Source organism: Eublepharis macularius, chromosome 8 (genome assembly GCF_028583425.1).
Source record: "Eublepharis macularius isolate TG4126 chromosome 8, MPM_Emac_v1.0, whole genome shotgun sequence".
NCBI classification, from domain to species: Eukaryota; Metazoa; Chordata; class Lepidosauria; order Squamata; family Eublepharidae; genus Eublepharis; species Eublepharis macularius.
This window is the reverse complement of record NC_072797.1, coordinates 81151801-81172762: the sequence shown is the minus strand read 5'-3', so window position 1 is coordinate 81172762 and position 20962 is coordinate 81151801. Positions and strand designations below refer to the sequence as shown.

Genomic DNA, 20962 nt, shown 5'->3' with positions numbered 1-20962 from the left:
CCAGCAGCTGTGGCTGGCATCTTCAGAGGTGTACTAGTGCTACACCTCTGAAGATGCCAGCCACAGCTGCTGGCGAAACGTCAGGAACTACAATGCCAAGACCACGGCAATACAGCCCGGAAAACCCACAACAACCATCGTTTTCCGGCCGTGAAAGCCTTCGACAATACAACCACTGTTACGTTGGTCTCCCATTTCCCAGTGGTAAAAACAGACAGTGCGGGAAACAGAACGCAAGAGATGTACACTCCCCAGTTGGGCCAGAGGTTCCTACAACATTGCACAGGTTTTTTTTCTTCTTATTGGCCAATGGGAGTTAAAGAAGTGCAAGAAAGTCTTACTTGATTCTCACTAGCTTAGCTGCAAGTTGCAGGGGTGGGGGAAGCACACATATGTGGACTGTTTTACCATCTGAGTTTCTTTCTCGCTCAACATTTTTTTAAACAAATCATATTTTTTCAAAACCTGAATTTTTAAAAAAGCAAATCGTATTTTTCTCAAAACTTGGGTTTTCCTTTACGGTTTTCAGAACCCTGAATTGTAGCCATAGTTGGTTCTGTTGTGCAGTTTGGATTTAAAAGATCAAGATTATTTTGAATTTTCTTGACTGTCACAAAACTGGTTCAAACCATCTGCTACTTTATTAAAATAATTTAAATGGTAATTTATTGAACTAATCACAGTATAGAAAATGTTCAAAGCTAACCAGAGTTTGCTTGGAAATCTCATTTTCTTTGCTGCAGGACGTGGTGTTACTGATACTAAACAAGACAGATTAAGAATGTGTGTTTTAAAAAGTAAACATTGTACCCTAAATAAAATTATGCTTCACAGGTCTGGTTTAAATTGGCTTCCAGAATTATTTGATAATGTCTTTAAAATATTTGTGTATTGATAAATAAAGTTTGGCTGCTGAGTTTTTGCTGACTGTGTAGTTTCTGCAATCTCCTTTGAATAGTTCAAGTTTGCTTATAATGCAGCAAAAGCATTTAGACAATATAAAATCAGCCTTCAAAGTCAATTCAATGAACAGTTACTAAATATTAAGCAAGTCTTTAATAACGATGGAGCTGTTGTTTGGACTGGCATCATTTTCCACACAGTTAAGTACTTACAATATTTTGCTGTCATATTGGTCTCTAAACGTTATTCCTCAACTTAAATGTTCATATTTTTTTTAAAAAGAGACTTACTCCGAAGAAACATAATCAATGGCCCAGACTAATCTGGGATAAATGGCTGTTTGTGGTCTTTACAGCTGATTCCTTGGTTATTTTTCTATTAAATGTTGTGTGTATGTGTGTTTTATTTTCTTGTGTCCTGGGAAGTTTATTTTAGGTTGAAGGCTGAGATAATACTACAAGGAGAAGCTAAATGTGTCATTTTGATATTTAGCTTCAAAGCACAGCTCTGGCCATAAACATGTTCACACTGAATCCAGAACACAAACAACCCAACATAAATCACTGAAATGTAATCATAAAGGACATCTCCAACTCTGGATTTAGTTCTGAGAAAATAACTAAACAAGTAGGCTGCTGAGGTCAGGAGATAGCTTGGCCAGTTTTCTCAGCATCAAAATTAAGATTTTTAAAAATGAATTGAGTTTAAACTGTTATTATTAATGTTGAAGGATACAGTTTTCAGTTTTCTTTCCAATGTTTACAGTATAATAATTGGAACAACTAAAAATTGGAGATTCAAAATACCTATTAGGAAAAGTTTATAAAATTCTACTGCAATATGACACAAAATCAGAGTAAGAAAAAATTGCATGATGGGCAGCCCAATCCAAAGGCGCCACCTACCACCTGTGCCTGGCTATGGCTGGAGCAGTGGCACCACTGTGCTGCTCTCTTTGTACTTTTGCAGGAGAGCCACACCACTGCCCAAACCCAGCAAGGCACAACGTGGCTGTTGCCAAGAGCGCAGACCCCGCTGTTTCACTGACAGACACACGAAGGGCAAGCAGTGGCACAGCCAATGGGCACGCCACAATCTACGCTGCTCAGTGAAACCATCTCCCACCCTGCCAGGGAACAGGCAGCTGGGGCATATGCACCTCCATGGCTATGGCACCTGCAATAGGGTGTCGGCGAGGGGATACCACCTGGTTGAGAAGCAGGAGAGGCAAATGGGAGCCACAGCCTGGGGAAGGGTGGCAGCGACAGCCTGCTTGGGCGGGGGGGGGGGGGCAGCAAGGCACAGCCAGGAGAGAATGCTCCACAGTTGCTGTATCCAGGTTTTCCCAGTCAGCTGTTGGTTAGTGTCTCCAGTCCCTTTAAGTTTTAAAGGGCCATTATTTTCTATGGTAGTCTTCCCACAGAAAATGATTGTCCTTTAAAATTCAAAGGGAGAGAAATACCACTAAGCAATGGTTTGGTGGACCAGCTTCCTTTCTCTCATTCTTGGATCCTGGCTAGACATGGGTGCAAACAGCATTACGAACTGAAAAAACTCACAAACAGCCCTATCAGCTGTTCGTGAACAGGCTGTTCATGAGGCCCCATTCTAAACGAACAGGTGGTCGTTGCAAGCCTCATTCATTGCTGTTCGTTGCTGTTCATCAAGCCAGACAGTCTGGCACCTGCAATAAATTCCTATGGCAAGTTAGGCAAGGATGAATCAGCTGCTTGTCGGGGGCATCCCCGACGAGCGGCTGAGTGCCGGCTGTCCCTCTCCTGGTGCGAGAGGGACAGGGAGAATCTCCCCGCCCCTCTCGCACCAGGTTGAAGCAGCCCAGCAGCGCCAGCTCTCCTGGTGCCAGAGGAGTGGGGAGAATTTCCCCGTCCCTCTCACACCAGGAGAGCCGGCGCTGCTGGGCTTCTTCTGCCTGGTGTCAGAGGGACAAGGAGATTCTCCCCATCCCTCTGACACCGGGCAGAAGCAGCCTGGCGCGCTTGGTCTCCCGGTGGGAGTGGGGAGAATCTCTCCAACCCTCTAAGCAACAGGAGGGCCGGCGCTGCTGGGCTTCTTCTGCCCGGTGTCAGAAGGACGAGGAGACTCTCCTTGTCCCTCTGACACTGGGCAGAAGCAGCTCGGTGTGCTCGCTCTCCCAGTGGGAGGGGGGAGAATCTTCCCATCCCTCTCAGCACCGGGAGAGCTGGCCCCGTAGCGCCAGCTCTGCCAGGTGTGAGCGGGACGGGGAGAATCTCCCCACCCCGCTCGCACGTGGCAGCAGCAGTCCCACAGTGCCGGCTCTGCCAGGTGCGAGCGGGATGCAGAGAATCGCCCCGCTGGGTGTGAGCGGGACGGGGAGAATCGCCCCGCTGGCACCAGGCAGAAGCAGCCCCATGGCGCCAGCTCTGCTGGTTGCAAGAGGGACGGGGAGAATCTCCCTGCCCCACTCGCATGGGGTAGAAGCAGTCCCATGGCACCGGCTCTGTCCAGTGCAAGATGGACGGGGAGTATCTCCCCGCCCCGCTCGCACCAGGCAGAAGAAGCCCAGCAGTGCCTGGGTGCGGCAGGGGGTGGGGCTGGGGGTGTTTAAAGGGCCCTGCTGCTTGCAAGGGGCAGGACAGGGCCCTTTAAACTATCAGTGTCAGGCGGCTGCCTGCTCAGGTCGGGTTTCTGGGATTGGTGGGGTAGGGATCTTGATGGCTGGAGGAGAGCCTGCTGGGCCCCACGAACAACGAACAACAAACATGTTCGTGAACAGGTCATGTTCATCATTGTTCGTTGTTCATGGATGGCAACAAACAACGATCACCATGTTCATTTTTTTTTCTGTTTGTGCTTATGTCTAGTCCTGGCATCCAAATCTGAAACACTACTGATATTCCAGGAGATAAATTGTCATTACTACTGGAATTTGGGAATGTTTGGGTACTCTAAGTCTCATTAATAGATAGCATTCAATTTCCCTATGAGCTGCTGTAACACAATGGTTCAGTGGCTGGGCTACAAATCAGCAGTCTGCTAGTTTGATTTCCACTACTACTATGAACTCTGCAGGTGGCCTTGGGTAAACTACTCCTTTCAGCCCCAGCTCCCCAGCTGTATTGTGGGGATAATAGTAATACTGACTTTTGTTCACCACGCTGAGTGTGGCACTAATCTGTCTAAAAGGATGGTATATAATCACACTGTTGTTGTTGTTACAGTTCTTTCCTTTTGGAGGTGAAATGTGAAGAGTAGAAACTTGGGTAGCTGTACCTTTTGTACCACAGGAGTAGAGTGATCTTTTGTGAAAAAGTGCTTGAGAGAATGGATGAAGAGTGCCAGTTTTCTACTTTGTATTGTGATCTGCTTAGTCGTATTATGAAAAAGAAAACTGTCAAGGACAAACTACTTGAGTTGGTTGTGTTTTTTAATTTGACCCTTGGTCCTAAATTTTATTAATGGTGTATCTTCCCATAATGTTACTTCAACTTCCTCACAGTGCCAGCATAATGTGATGTCTGGTGTCAACTGAACCACATCCAAATAATTTCTTTATTGGTGCAGCATGTGCTAGGATCATGCTGTTCTATGGCTGTTTTCCATTATTTATGTAAAAAAAAATTCAAAAAAAGGTTTAACAAAATTCTGCTTATGACCCCAGAAAACATTACATTGGGGAAATATCTACAGAGACAAATACTTGGGGTGTAGATGGGAGGGGATAACAGCTTATTAGATATAAAAGGAACCACAAAGCAGCTATTCAGAATAAGTTGGGCATTTTATTATCATCTAATTCTTGTTTTTATTATTATATACTAGTACACATTTATCTAGTTGTCTTGTTTTTTATTGAATGAACTAGGTCTTCTATTTTATTTTTCAATTTTTTTTTAGCTGTATGTGTTCACATCAGTTCTTCTTCTTTCCTGGGTAATGTAATTATGTATTATATTCCTGAGCCTCAATATAAACTCTCTGAATATTTCTGATCTGATTTAAGTCTCATATCAGAATTTAAATGGATAAAAAAGCACATTTACAATGCAATCCTAAAGAGAGTTAATCCAGTCTAAGTGCATTGATTTCAATGACTTAGACTGGAGTAACTCATCATAGGATAGGACTGTTAGTTATGCAACACTGATGTTTAAAGAATTATACTTTTGAAAAAAAAATGCCACTTTTTAAAAAAGTTGAATTTTTTAAAAAGAAAGATTGATATAGTCAGTGACTATATGTACATATGGAACTGTTTCAAGAAAATGCGTGTAAAGTCATAGGAGGGCACGTAGAAGTGCAAGGAAAATAAGGCAAAACAATAGTTACAGTTTAAATTTTTGAGTAGTTTCCAGGCCTATAAAGTCCCAGACAGCATTTTAAAGTTTTGTTTCTGATCGTGTTTTCTTAATTTTCCCAACGCATAATTTCCCCAAAGCCATACATGACAGAAACAATAAGATCTTTGTTTGGACGCAGCATGTTGTGGCTGAGAGTATATTGCCTTCCATTAAAATGGGTTCTGATTTCTCACAAGACAATTATAATTGATTCTGGAAAAAAATTCAGTCCAAGTTCTTGGAAATTCCTAGCTTATGTGAAGCAGCCAATTAATTAGCACTTTCAAAACTATGCAAACTCTTTTGTGTTCATGCGAACTGCCTGTCCTACATTCTCTGAATTATAGACATTTAGGTTAACTCTTTTTTTAAAAAAAAATCTGAACACATTTTCCAGACATTCTGGCATAAAATAGTTCATGGCAGGGTTTATACATGATAATATTTTCCAGAAACACATGGCAAGTCTAACAGTGTCTTTTCCTTCTGGATTATAGATATAAATGAATGTGAAAGCAGCCCTTGTGTCAATAGTGCCTGCAGGAACAATCTTGGTTCTTTCATCTGTGAATGTTCATCTGGCAGCAAACTAGACTCCACAGGCTTGATCTGTATTGGTAAGTATATTGGTGTTTATTTTATTTTTTTTAAAAAATATATAAATACAGTTGACTCTCGTGGTTAGTTAAATGAAGAAGGAATGATATAAAAGTATTGCTCCATGCTGATAACAAAGCTAAGTATTCGATCCTATGAGGAACATCTGGCTTGGGGACAAGACTGATCAGATCCAGACGGGTCTGCCTTTTTTCCTAAAGGAATAGTATCAAGCTACAGAAAATGTTTTCAGGGATAGTATTTCATGTAGTACTTACACTAGGTCTGATGAACTCTGAATATGGTGAAAAAGTTGGCTAGAATTTACAACTTGCATCTATTAGCTAGTTACATTTTTTAAGAGAATCTAGAAACATATGCCACTGGGTCTATCAAGATGTATGACAGAAGGAACAAAAGCAGCTAAACAGTGTTTTAGGGAAAAGCAAAATCCAGAGTTTTCAATTAACTCAAGTAATTTTTCCATCAATACACAATGTAGCCTATTTTAAGTGGGAGGTATCATTTCTTGGATATGGGCATGACTGTAGATACGAGTGAAACAAGCATTATAACTCACAGTAGGGTACCTCTCTATAATTAGGAAAACAGATCTGTTTCTTCATAAAAGAATAAACAGACACAAATCTGACATTTAAAAAAACCCTAAAATTGAGATAAAAAGTGGGAGAATATTTCAGTCTTGGACAGTGTCTGTTTCTGACTTAAAAGTCATCATCCTTCAACAAAAGAGCTTCAAAGAAAGGCTTCGGAATGAAACAGCTGAATTGGGTTTTATCAAAAGGTTTCAAGCTACCTCCCTCCCACTAGCTTCAGCCTGGACTTGGGATTGTTATCTCACTATAACTGTGACTATATTAACAAAACCTGTGACACACAGGGTTCACTGTGATTGGCAATGCTACAAAGTCTGTCCCCCCTACCAGTTTTCCACAGCTGCATTTTGTTATAAAAAAATTAAGGAAAAACTATACATGATGACATACCATATAGAACTGGATCCTAAGATATCAGTTAGCCAGTGTGGTCAGAGTGTCGTATTAGGATCTGGAACACCCAGGTTTGATTCCCTGCTCTCCCATGGGAGCTTTCTGGGTGATCTTGGGCTAGTCACTCACTCTCAGTCTACCTTACCTCACAGGGTCATCGTGAGGATAAAATGGAGAGAAGAAGGATGTAAGCAGCTTTGGTCCCCATTGGAAAGAAAGATGAGATATAAATGTAGTGAATAAATAAATAAGCTTGCATCAGTGAAGATGCAGATACAAAAACAGATTTCTATGAACACCCAAAGGATCAGACTTCCTGTATTCAATTTTTTATTAATAACAAAGATGTAATATATACAGATGGATTGACATTATTTTGTTTAATTCACTATAGATAGTTTGAAGGGAACATGTTGGCTGAATATCCAAGACAATCGTTGTGAAGTTAACATCAATGGTGCCACTCTGAAATCTGAATGCTGTGCTACTTTGGGAGCTGCTTGGGGTAGTCCTTGTGAACGCTGTGAATTAGGTATGACTTTTCCATTGTAATGTTTTCTGGCTACATGGAACATGGCAGAAATATGTGGGTGAATTTCAGTGCAATCCTAAGGGGCTCTGTAGTGAAGGTGTATGACTCCAGTGGTGCTTGCCTACTCCCTAAGTACTTTCAGGAGTGAGATACACCAACCAGTGAACATGGCCGGACACAGGCAGTAGAGCAAGCTCTCCACTCTCCATAGAAACTCTAAGACTAACCAATTTTATTGTAGCATAAGCTTCTTGAAAGCTTATGTTACAATAAAATTGGTTAGTCTTAAAGGTGCTACTGGACTCTTTTTGATTTTGCTACTACAGACTAACACGGCTAACTCCTCTGGATCTATGACCGTAGAAACTCTGGCAGTATCCACCAATCACACAACAGCTGCCATTGACAGCTTCGTGAGTGGCAGCTAAGGTGGAACCAACCTCTGGCTGCAAATGCAGCTGCTGCTTCTCAGTGCCCTAGAGAGCCAGCAGTCAGAATGGAAAGATGCCATGAGAGCAGTACCCCAACAGAGGCGCTTTGTTCAAGAGGTCCCCTCCCCAGTCCAGAGGGGAAACATACCCAGGACCCATGTTGCCAACAGGAAAAGGCAAGTTGAGCCATCCCTTGCACTACATGCTCATGAGTGAGGCAGACTCCCAGGTCGAGCTGCTCCCTGAGGAAGAATGCTCCAGAAGCCAGGCTAGAAATGCAGTCTGAGCACAGTGACGGGAACTGCAATGGGCATGCCCCTCAGTCTGCTGATTGGATTGCCACCTGCACAAAGGAAAAAAGATACTGATGCTGTATTGGCAAAGGGTACAGCCTGAGCTTCAGCCACACCCAAGTATTCAGCATCCCAGGAGGAACCATAGCCCCATGCTGGTGTGGGAGAGGAGCTAGGAGACCCCACCAAGGCAGATTCTGCTGCTATCCCAATGACACTCACTCATCCAGCATGGGAATGAGCTGTGGGTACCAGACAGAGATTTGCTCCTGCTGCATGAGGCTCTGATTCTGCAAGGGAATGAGTCCCAGAGTTACTTGGCCACCTTATTGAGGGGGCACAGGGGAGCAATTCCCAGTCACCCTGACCCACAATTGTGTCCTGTCTTCTGCCCAAAGGAAGGGAGAATCCAGTCAAGGAAGTCTGCAAACAGCTCTGTAATGGGCTACAAGCATCTCCTGCCTCCTCCCATCCAAGGCAGCTCTGTCAAGTATGCTTCCCTGTGAACTTGCCCTGTTGTTAGACATGGACCATGGTGCTTAGAGGGCCAGGCTCAGGCTGTTCCCCCCACTAACACCACCACATGCCCTTGGCCTTGGTTGTGGAGGCCACCATAGAGAGGGCAGCACCCATCCTTGTCAAAGAGAACAGGGGAGGTGAATGTGGACAAGGTATCCCCTGAGTATCCCCTGCTCTTGCTTACCTGTCACTAAGTCCTTGCCCTTTTGAGCAAAGCCTTTGGAGACAAGGTACGTGTTAGGGGTCTGCTATAAGAGATGTTAGTCAAACATTCTGGACTTTGCTCTTCCCCTAGGGTATAAGTGCAAAGTCCTAGCCCAATTTTGTAAAGTGCCCACTCTGTGCTTTTCACAGCGCCAAGGTGCCTCACACTAAGTCTGCAGGGCAGGAAGCTCAGAGATAGAGCCCCATGCTGCGCCCCCTACTTACTAAGTCCAGGAGTGTCTGGGCTGGGTTTTATATAAGGTGGGGAGGTAGTGATTGCATGCTGTGAAGGGGGCTTGACCACCACCAGGGTGCAAAAGGATTGGTTGCTGCTGTAGTCGGAATCCTGTGCTCCTCTGGGCCATTTGGCAGGGCCGTGGCAGCGGGCAGTTGACTTTTCTTTTTGCATGGGTGCCTATGAGTGATGCTGTTTCTTTTCATGGTGTAACTGTCTGCTGCTGTTTGGGGGCATTACCCAGCCTGGAGCAGCTTAGAAAGCTGACTAACTCCCAGCCCACATCCCCAGCCCACCCTCTCCCACACCAGCACAGGGATTTACGCCTGAGGCTCACTATCTGCCAGCCATGGCAGGGCACTGCTGGTGCTCCAGCCTGGCAGGGCACCACCAGGGAGCTGTGCTGGTGTAACTCGCACTTAGGCTGATGGAAGCCCAGGATACATCAGCATAGAAGCTAGTCAGCAACCTGAGTACTTTCAGTACCTCCCCACAGGTTTGCTTTGATCATTATACCTAATTTCATTCATCCAAGTAGCTACAGTGGAATGATATATGCTTAGCACTGTAATATTACATTAAAAGCTTTTTAACCCAGCACTTGATTATCCAAATTCTGGCATTAACTAGAGGACAAGCCCCCATCCATGGGCACTGTATTTCTGCATTTCCTCCCATTTTTCCTGCCTGCTAGCTTGCTATCTCCAGCCATTGCTGAGCTTCTAACAGCTGACATGTTAGAGGATGTCATCCTTAGCTGTCTCCATTCCTTACTTGCTATCTGGCTTGGGGAAGGTTCCCTCCAAGCATGAGGGCTTTTGCCATGGCATTCCCTGTGGGATGGGTTTGGTTGCTGAACACTCCTCTGGCAGAGTAATTAGTTTGAGTATCCAGCCCATTTATTCAGTAGAAATCTCCATTCCTCATGAGTGTCAGTTAATAAAGATTTTTTTCTGTAATTTTAAACTAAACATATGCATCCCTGAAGCTAAGTACTGGATTTTAGAATCATAGAATCATAGGGTTGGAAGGTACCTCTAGGGTCATCTAGTCCAACTCCCTGCACAATGCAGGAAATGCACAGTTACCACCCTATCCCCCCACCCCCACACAGTGACCATTATTGCATGCCCAGAAAATGGCAAAACCCTAGCCAAACTGACCTGTGGAAAATTGCTTCCTGACTCCACAGTGGCTATTGGCATTACCCTGGGCACATAAGAAGGGGCCGCAAGAACTAAGCACTGATGTAACCCTTCCTGCTCTCCCTCTCATGATCTACCTAGGTTCACAGAATCAGCATTGCTGTCAGATGGCCATCTAGCCTCTGCTTTAAAACCTTCAAAGTAGGAGAGCCTATCACCTCCTGAGGAAGCCTGTTCCACTAAGGGACCACTCTAACTATCAAGAAGTTCTTCCTAATGTTTAGCCGAAAACTCTTTTGATTTAATTTCAACCTGATTTAATTTCTAAATACCGAGCTCCTTCAACTTTTCCTCATAGGACTTGGTCTCCAGACCCCTCACCATCTTCATTGCCCTCCTCTGGACATGTTCCAGCTTGTCTATATCCTTCTGAAATTGTGGTGCCCCAAACTGAACACAATACTCTAGCTAAGGTCTAACCAGAGCAAAGTAGAGTGATACCATCACTTTGTGTGATCTGGATACTATGCTTCTGTTGATACAGCCTAAAATCGCATTTTCCTTTTTAACTACCACATCACACTGCTGACTCATGTTCAGTGTATAGTCTAAGACCCCTAGATCCTTTTCACACATACAACTGCCAAAACAAGTATCCCTCATCCTATAATTATGTATTTGATTTTTTTCCTGCCTAAATGCAGAATTTTGCATTTATCTTTGTTGACAGGCTTTTCCAGCCTGTCAAGATCATCCCGTACCCTGACTCTGTCTTCTACCACTTTTGCTACCCCTTCCAATTCAGTATCATCTGCAAATTTAATAAGCAGTACCTCTATTCCCTTATCCAAATCATTTCTAAAAATGTCGAACAGAACAGATCCCAGGATTGATCCTTGAGCCACTCCACTTGTCACTCTTCTCCAAGAGGATGAGGAACCGTTAACAAGCATTCTTTGGGTGCGATCTGTCAACCAGTTACAGATCCACCTAATAGAATCCAAACCACATTTTACCAATTTGTCAACAAGGATACTATGTGGAACCTTTTCAAAAGCCTTACTGAAATCAAGATAAGCTATGTCTACAGGATTCCCCTGATCCAGCAAGGTAGTAACTTTCTCAAAAAAATGAGAGAAGCAGAGATGGGCATGACCTGGAAAAAAAACAAACTGTGTGCTTTGTCGTTTGTCGCATTTCATGAACCATGAACCACAAACTTACACAAACCTGACCCGGTTTGTGAACCGGGTTGTTTGGTTCATGAAAAAGTCACATCCAGGTTAGCAGAAGGCCAGTTCTAGGTCAGCAGAAGGTCTGCAGGAAGTCCAGCCCCTGTTACCTAGGAAACTGATTGATCGGCGCCAGGCTGTCTGCAGTGACGAACCAAAAAATGAACCAAACAAACCAGCCTAAAGTTCCTAGTGGTTCGTCAGAAATGGGCTCTGACAAATCGCCGGTTCACAAACCACAAACTGGCCCGATTCGTCACGAACTTTGTATTTCGGTTCATGCCCATCTCGGTTCATGCCCATAAGGTTAGTTTGACATGACTTGTTCTTGAGAAACCCATGCTCAATCTGAGTAATCACAACCATCCTTTCCAAATGCTCAAGGACTGATTGTTTGATGATTTGTTCTAAAACTTTTCTAGGTACAGATGTCAAGCTGATGGGTTGGTAGATCCCCCTTTTTCCCCTTCTTGAAGATGGGGCCAACATTTGCCCACACCTTCAATCTTCTAGCACTTCGCCTGTTCTCCGAGAATTCTCAAAAATAATGGACAGAGGTTCAGAAATTACATCTGCAAGTTCTTTTAGTACCCTTGGATGCAATTCATCTTGCCCTGAGGATTTAGTTTCATTTAAAGAAACTACGTGTTTATGTACTACCCCTATGTTGATCCTAGGCTGTAACTCTCTTCCCCCATCATGTGTTCTGTTATTGTCATGTTGAGGACCATTTCCTTTGCAGGAGAAGACTGAGGAAAAGTAGAAATTGAGCAGTTCTGCCCTCTCTTCATCACCTGTTACAATTTCACTTTCCTGTCCCTGCAATGGGCCTACCATGTCCTTGCTCTTTTTCTTTCTTTGAACATAAGCAAAGAGCCCTTTTCGTTGTTTTTAGCATCTCTTGCTAGCCTAAGCTTTATCTTTTCTAATGCTCTCCCTACAAGCATTGGTTATTTGTCTATATTCATCCTTGGTTATAAAGCCCTCCTTCCATTTTTTAAATGAATATTTTTTATTTCTCAACTCATTAGAAAGCTATTTATGGAGCCACTTTGGTTTCTTTAGGCTCCTCCCATTTTTCTTTCTCATAGCAATCGTTTGTGATTGTGCCTGCAGTATTTCGCCTTTAAGAAGCTCCCATCCCTCTTGAACTCCCTTCTCCTTAAGTATTTTTGACCATGGGATTCTGTCCAGCATCACTTTCAGTTTGTTGAAATTTGCTTTCCTGGAGTCCAACCTATATGTCTGACTACATACAGCTTTTCCCTTCCCCATGACTGTAAATTCCAAAATTACATGGTCACTGCTACCCAGGGTGCCCGCTACTTTCACCTTGTCAACCAGTTCTTCCGTGTTGGTGAGAATCAGGTCTAAGATAGCAGAACTCCTTGTTTCTAAAAAATGAAGTCGTCAGCAAGACAAGTCAAGAATTTATTTGACCTATCATTTTTAGCAGAGTTAGACTTACAATAGATATCCGGATAATTGAAATCTCCCATGACTACTGTGTGTCATCTCATTGTGAACTGTGTAATTTATTCTAGGAGTTTCTCATCCAAGTCATCTGCAAGGCTCACCCAGTAGAGGGTGGGGCCAGAAGTCAGCCCCAGGCAAAACAGACTCTCTTCAATTAGCAACAATCACCCTCTGCAATCAGCTACAACACAGGAAAAAGAGACAAACAGAAACAACACTTACTCCAACAGGCACCACTTTCCAGCAGGCTGTACACACTCACACACCCCCAAACACTGTCCTTCCACCCAGTAGTCTCAGCTAATTCTCCCTAGCAGTTAAGGAAAGCAACAGAAAAACACTCACTACCCCAGCAGTTCACTTGCCTGCTCCTTCTCAGAGCCCAGGTGACTATGGTGTGCCTCTGGTGAGGAGGAGCCTAATTCAATTCAAGGTTTCTAAAATTATAATATATGATTCTCTGTATAACTTTATATATTGTGAACTTAAAGACATTTTCTTGCCTCTTGTTTTTCTGTTAAAAGTTCTGCATTGTTATTAGGTTGCAGTTTAATGTTTCTACCTCATTTCCTATTGTATGCAGATTCTTAGTTTCTATGCTGATATTCTTTCTGATTATAGGATATGACATGTATCGTATTTTTCTTATTTTGCAGTAAGTTTATCATTACACTGCTCACCATGTCATAAAACAAGAGGAAGCATAGCCTTTGAAATGCAATGATGCGTCAATAACTTTTAATATTGCTTTGCTTAGCATAGAAAATACTCAAATAATGATCTCTACCTCCATCTCCATTCTTTCATAAAACTGATTTTGTTTATTTAGTCTAGTATTTATTGATAACTATTACACTATCTCACCTTCAGATATCTGGAAAAACATGGAAGTTCACAGGGCAAGGCAAATGGAAAAAATGTGTTAACTTATGTGTTAACTAGACATGGGCATGAACCCCCCTCCCAAAAAAGAACCATGAGGTTCATGGCTCGTGGATTTTGACAAACCAAAAACCACGAACTGGCATGGAACTGGTTTGTGAGCTGTTTAAAGGGCCCTGCCGCTTGCAAGCTGCAGGAAAGTTAAACTGTCCTTTTCCCAATACAACCCAAACGAACTCAAACCAGTAACCAGTTTGTGGAAGTTTGTAGAAAGGAGCTTCCAAGATCCATGGTTCGTGAACCACGAACTGGCCTGGCTTGTGCATTTTTTTGGGTTGTAATTGGATTCGTGCCCATTTCTAGTGTTAACCAACTTATGTACTGCTCTATTACTAAAATAATAAAGCCCAATTCTATTCAGACAGTCACAGGCAACACAAAGAATAAAGGATATAACTCTTTTGGCCCAGGAAAATAGGTTGCTGTATTTAAAACTGCAATTTAAACAACAAAAACCCAGTAAGGCCCAAATCCACTGATCCTTTTGTGCAGACATATATGAGGATTTCCTTGTCAAACTGATGGTCAGTGCCGTCAGCTTAATCACTTGTCAAAGAAGACAGGAGAAGGACATTCCTAGATTCAGTCCTCCTATTTTTTAACCAGGTAATTTGTATTTGACAAAGTTAACATTTGACTGTCTTTTTGATGGCTGTGTGCTCAGGCCAAATCTAGCATTAAGACACTGTTTATATCCCAGGTTGTTGGAAACAATTTTCAAAGCGTACATAGCATTCTGTTTATTCATACAGATCACTTTCCTGGAACAGGGCATAATGTTTTGTGGCGGCAGATAGACTATAATCTTTATTCATGTGCCTATTCATGTGACTCTAGAATTGCTTCCCATTTCCAGTTTGTTTAAAAATAAGGCTTATACTTATTTGATGGTAGTTTTATTGTATGGACAATTATGTGACTAGAAGTGGGCTTCTTCCTCAATATGTAAAGGGAAACCTCTATTAATCAATTCTGAATTAAATGAAACATTTCTAAATAAACACAACTGTTCCTTGTTTAGATCTAGAATATAAAAGGAATAGAGCACTCAGAAAGCATTTATATTTATCTTCTTAAAATTGCTCATGTGCTGAAATGATTGTATTATGATCCAGTTATTATCCACTCAGTTATTGTAGGACAAATCCAAGGAGTTGGAGACAGAAAGGATAAGTGAGCTTCAGTTTATCTCAGTCAGGTCCCCACACCCACTCATATATGTCACCATAAAATAGAGACCAAGAGTAAGTTATCTCATGATATAAACTCTGAGTTATCACTTTTTGAAATACATATTGTTTCATTACTTTTCTGAAGACACAGCATGCCCAAGAGGATTTGCCAGAGTTAAAGGTGTTTCCTGTGAAGGTAAGAGTCTTTGGTTTTTGTCCATTGATTTCCTCAAAAAATAAAAAATCAATGGTCTATATTTCATATGTTTGAAATATAAGTTAGATTTTTATCGTATTATCATCACAGAAGCCTCTGTAAGTAATAGAAAGGACCCTGCAGCAGATGTTTTTATATCATGATGGTAGTTTTCAAAAACTTTTGTTAGTTAACTTTGTTTGGTTAGGCAACTCCTCCTAAATACATGCAAGTCTAATTTTATGTCGTTTGAAACTGTTTGCTTTAATCTATACAATAACATGAGAATCCCTGTTATCTAGACAAGACAAAGAATTATAACTCCAAGCTGTCCCATGTCCAACAACAGTAAAGTTCTGGAATGTGCACATTGCTTTTTATTTTGGCTGCCGAAACAGAGAACAATGCTTCCCAACTTCTTTACTTGTTTATCTGCATGTTATCTTCATGTTTCCCAATAGGGTTTTTTTTTTCAAAGTTAAAAATGGCATGTGCCTTTTACAAATTATTGTGGTGAAACAAAAATATATTGTTAACAAATGTCACAGACGACTATGTTGATACTGATTCAGGAACAAAAAAGACTGATATTTTCCAATCAAATAACTATATCTATCTGTAACATTAAATGCCTATCAAGATAAAACCCTAGGGCTGTGCTTGAATATTCTCTGATTTCATTATTTGCTTTAAAGTTGTCATATTTAACATGGCTGAACAAAGTACCGCTCCCAAGTTAAACATTCATGTTAGTTTAAGGCTGTTGGTTTGAAGCTATTCCCTCTCTGCAGGTTTTTTTAGTCAGTTCTTCTTTTGCCTTCACTTACCTAAGTGTCATTTAACCTCATTGACAAATCAATAATCCACAGCCAAGGAGATTAAATGGCAGTGAAGGAAAGTAAGAGCAAAGAAGAAAAAGGAGGGAATGTATTGAGAAGCAGCAACTTGGAGAGCAAAAGAGCTCAGCAGCATTTAAAGAACGCAAAAAGATTCATGAAAATATTGCTGAAAATAGGAATCACTTTTCAACATTCACTGAATGTGAAATTTGGTGATTAGTTCCCCCCCCCTCCCAAATCCAGAGATTATTTGACTATAGGAAACAATATCTAAAATGTTCTTTCCCTGCTAAACTTTACACAACTTAAAACACCTCTATTTTAAAAACTCCTGTCTTTATCTAAATATCATCAATTTAATACATGGCAATCAACTGAATCTTATATAATCTTCCTCATTAGTCCTAACAGAAATGGTTTGACCAGTTCAGAACATTTACAGTTTAAGAGAAAATCTCCATTGATATTTATTTCATTGTGCTAAAGATCTTCAATTTAAAAGTATTTCTCGAGAAAAATCATAATTGCACTAGATTATCAATTAATGTTTTCTGTAAACGTTTTTAGCCATTTCTGATAGATAGAATGTTTAAACCAGTTTATGAGCTTTACACTGTCTTACGTATGTAAGTATTTAGAAATATGGTTAATAAAGAACCACTGGTGTGGATCCTATGGATAATGATGTAATGAGACAGTCTTTTGCATGTGAAACTTTGAAAACACTGATATGGTGTGGTGGGCTGCAGTGTGAACTAGATAGTTACCATTTGTGCACCAACCAAATTTCTGCTGATAGAAAAGGGGAGAATTCCACTTGGTTTCCCCTCCTCGGTACAGCTCCTGGTCTTTGGTGGTTTTTTTGTCCATGTAAATCCTACATTCTCCAGCATCAGGTCACAGGGAGCTGCTGAAGAAAATACTGGAAAAGACCTTACATACACACTCCATCGGAACCTGGTCACTGAACTGGTCTTAAATTTTTAAAAATCTACCAAAATAAAGAGAGATATGCTGCATGGTTTGATCTCATTCAGCAGAGCAATTATTTCTTGTACTACTACAGCAATTGGTATAACTTGGACCAATTTGACTCTGTAAATTTAAATATGATTTCTTTCACAATGTATTAAAGATCTACTATAGAGTGTGCCTGTCCTGTAAAATAAGAATAGACTGTAATATTATATTCATATTTCCCATGAGATGTAAATGAGTGTGAAGTGTTTCCTGGTGTGTGCCCCAATGGACGGTGTGTTAATAGCAGAGGATCTTTTCACTGTGAGTGTCCTGATGGCCTGACTTTGGATGGAACAGGCAGATTGTGCTTAGGTGAGTAATCAACTACCACAGTTTAAGTTGAATTTTTGATTTTGGATGAATTCACGCATTAATTAATTTAATTTATTTCATTTTTATTCTGCCCTCCCTGCTTTTGCAGGCTCAGGGCGGATTAACCTCTTACTATATGCCTAGAACAGAGATGCTATCTCATTCCTTCTGGTTAAAGCAAAAATCCTCCTTTCAGTTTTGCTCCTTCCTTGTTTGAATTAAACACACAAGTCTTTATTTTTCCACCATTTTGTTTCCATGTACTGACATTTTCTTTTTAAAAATAACACATTTTTCAACATCACCTGGGCCAGTTTTGTATAAATGGCTTATGATTATATATGGAGTAAAAATAGAAAGAAACAGACTGAGAATATCAGCAACAACAACAAGAACAAAACAGATTGGGAACACCAGCAGCAAAAACAAGCAGAACAGAAATCCTCACAATGACCGTATATGAAAAGAAAAAGACAAAAAGAACATATCTGTGCTGTGTTGAAGTGTTGAAGTTCCTCTAGTGACCCCCAGTTCTGACACCCACTTCAAGCTTGGAAATCCACTGCTGCTATGCCACCCACGTATCCTTTGTTTTCCTTGCCAGAGAAAACTACAAAATGACCACTCTGGCTATTTTCCTTCCTTCTTTCATGCAGCAGCTGTTAATTTTTACCTGCTGTTGGGAGAGAAAAAATCAGGAAAGACCCATTCAGTCCTGAGCAGTCTGAGCTAAGAGAAAAAAGTAAATGAAAAGAACCCTGTTTAGTTACGGTAAACGCACGTGCATCCAACATGTACATGCGTACTTATATTTGGAAGAATGACCCAACACCCATTCACTTTACAAAAGAACATTACATAAAAATGTTGGTGAGCTGAAATAACTACTTCCCTCTAACCAGCAGGCTCAATAACTTTGTGTTCTGCCTTCATGCTGCCTATTGACAGCAGAAAGCAGGGCGGGAATTGAAAGGAAAGACCCACTTGTCTGTGGCCTAAAAGAAAGGAATTGACTCCAGAGCATTCATTCCTTCAGGCACTTATTTTGGAACTAATAACTCCTACCCTTCCAGATTCTTTAACCTGTCTACTGCAGTTCGAAAGACTATAAGAGAAAGAAATGGGCCTTAGAGGAAGTAAATCGTATGAACTCTAATTCCTCTGCCATAGGATCCTTTAAACTGGGGGTAGGAATTTCTCTTCACAGTTTAAAGGATCCCACGTATGCAGCTTAACCTTAAAAAGCAGTAATAAGATATTTGGATGAGCAGCAGTGTGGTTTAAACCTTGGGAAGATAGATTTCTTCTGAAGCCAATTCACTCCCCCCTGCTTTACGATTAACATTTTAAATAAATGAAGAATCTCAGAAATATGTTGTGCCATTTTGTAATGATAGCGGCAGTCAGTTCTGATATAGGACAGCTGTGGTCTTCAGAATGCTTCCTTTTTGCTAAATCTCACATCTCATGAAAATACAGCTAGACTTAGCATGCAGGGAGCATGTAGGGACGTGTGATGACTAAAATGATCAAGAACAGAAACATTGTGATCCTTCAAGAGAAAGAGAGGAATACATTTCAATGTAGAAAAAGCAACTATATGCCTTTAAGATAATGGATCATTTGTAGAAAAAGCAAGAGTATATTATTAAGATAATTTATGGAAAACAATTTCTATTGTAAAGTATAGAAGTGTTTGAAAGAGAAGAACAGATAATGTTTAAAAATAATATGGAGTGTTAAGCTTTTGGTATATATGTATAGCTCAGTACTACACGTTTACTAAGAAGTAAGTCCTACTTTGTTCAAAAGAAGTTACTACTAGGTAAATGTGCAAAGGACTATAGCTCATGTTTGGTATCCATGAGAGCAAATCCCACAAATGTCGCTTAGCATTTAAAAAGCAGCTGGAAGAAGATGGATTGGGGCTGAGCTGCTAAGGAATAGTAAAGAGTCCAGTAGCACCTTTAAGACTAATCAACTTTACTGTAGCATAAGCTTTCAAGAACCACAGTTCTGTTCGTCAGATGCATATGATGAAGAGAACTGTGGTTTTCGAAAGCTTATGCTACATTAAAGTTGGTTAGTCTTAAAGGTGCTACTGGACTCTTTACTATTTTGCTACTACAGACTAACACGGCTAACTCCTTTGGATCTGGGAACCATAAACTTCAATGAACTACAGTCAATTTTGTGTCATAAGAACAGTGTACATTTTGTGCATTATAAGCGTAAGCATATTTTTCGTTTGCATATTGTCAATATAATCTGTTAGGCATTTCTTATTTTTAGGGATATATTTGCTCTATAGAACCACTGGGTATGAAGAGAGCAATCCTAAGCAGGTCTACTCAGAATCTTGCTAATCGGGTGTAGGTTACTTCTAGGAAAGTGTTCTTAGGACTGCAGTGTAAGTCACTTATTTGATGTGGAAATTTAGGATTGGGGTTCAAACTACAACATGTGGTATTACTTTTGTTCAATAAACTCTGTAGATATCCGTATGGAGCAGTGCTACTTAAAATGGGATGAAGATGAATGTGTTCAGCCTGTTCCTGGAAAATTCCGGATGGATACTTGCTGCTGTGCTGTAGGTGCTGCTTGGGGTTCAGATTGTGAGGAATGTCCCAAACCTGCCACAAAAGAGTATGAAATATTATGTCCCAGAGGACCAGGATTTTCAAATCGAGGAGATATTTTGACTGGAAGACCATTTTATAAAGGTAAGAATGGCACTCTTTATATATTAGTGAAATTCAGTATTAAATGTATTTTGGGGTTTATCAGCAAAAAAAGCATGAAGTATTTTTATAGAGCTTTATACAGTATTGGGATAAAACCAAGAGCTTGGAGACATGAACAGACAAGGAAGATCTTTCTATAAACCTGAAAAAGCCCCAGGTTGAATTTGAAATCTTAAAAATAAATTAGAAATAGGCCCTTTAGCTTGAAGGAACCGATGCCCTCATTGGCCATTGCTAGGCAACCACAAGAATATTGTCAGCATTGGTTTCAGTCAATAAAAACTGGGGGAGAGGCAGGGCCTTTTCCATGCTTGTTTTGGCCTTTGATGGAGGACTATCAGGACCATGCCTGACAGTAACCACTGGGTGACTTGATTCCGTGCAATTTGCATGACTAATCCAGGATTGACTGCTTGCTATTGTTCAACAGCAGCCATCCGATGAAAGCCAGTATTGTGTAGTTTTTAGGTTAGGCTTTTATATTAGTATCTGGGAAACCCAGGCTCAAATCCTCAAACTGCTGTGGAAGCTTACTGTGAGACTTTGTGCCAGTCTCACATTCTCAGCCTAACCTATCTCTCAAGGAGACTTTTCACACTCGTACTTTACAGCATTTACGCACCTGTTTCATGTCCCATGTTTGCAGAGGTTTCACACTTGCAAGCTAGTCATGGGACACAGTGCCACTCTTAGTCCACGGTATCACCGATTTCCCCCCCTGCAGACATACCACAAAGTTATTTTGAAACTGCTGCCAACTTGCAGCGGGCCCGATTAATGCCAGTGTGAAGACTTTTGTTCTCTTTTTGCTTCTCTCCCCCCCTTCTCCTTTTCCTCGGGA

General features: G+C 41.2%; 1 protein-coding gene across 1 annotated transcript in view; it reads left to right on the top strand.

The window, feature by feature from the left end:
* Positions 1 to 20962, top strand: part of FBN2 (fibrillin 2) — a 286019-nt gene that overhangs the window by 152664 nt on the left and 112393 nt on the right. Inside the window, exons 20-24 of the mRNA XM_054986552.1 lie at positions 5720 to 5839; positions 7224 to 7361; positions 15156 to 15206; positions 17252 to 17377; positions 19873 to 20100. Of these exons, the coding sequence (XP_054842527.1) occupies positions 5720 to 5839; positions 7224 to 7361; positions 15156 to 15206; positions 17252 to 17377; positions 19873 to 20100 (663 nt within the window). The remainder of the gene's footprint in view (positions 1 to 5719; positions 5840 to 7223; positions 7362 to 15155; positions 15207 to 17251; positions 17378 to 19872; positions 20101 to 20962) is intronic.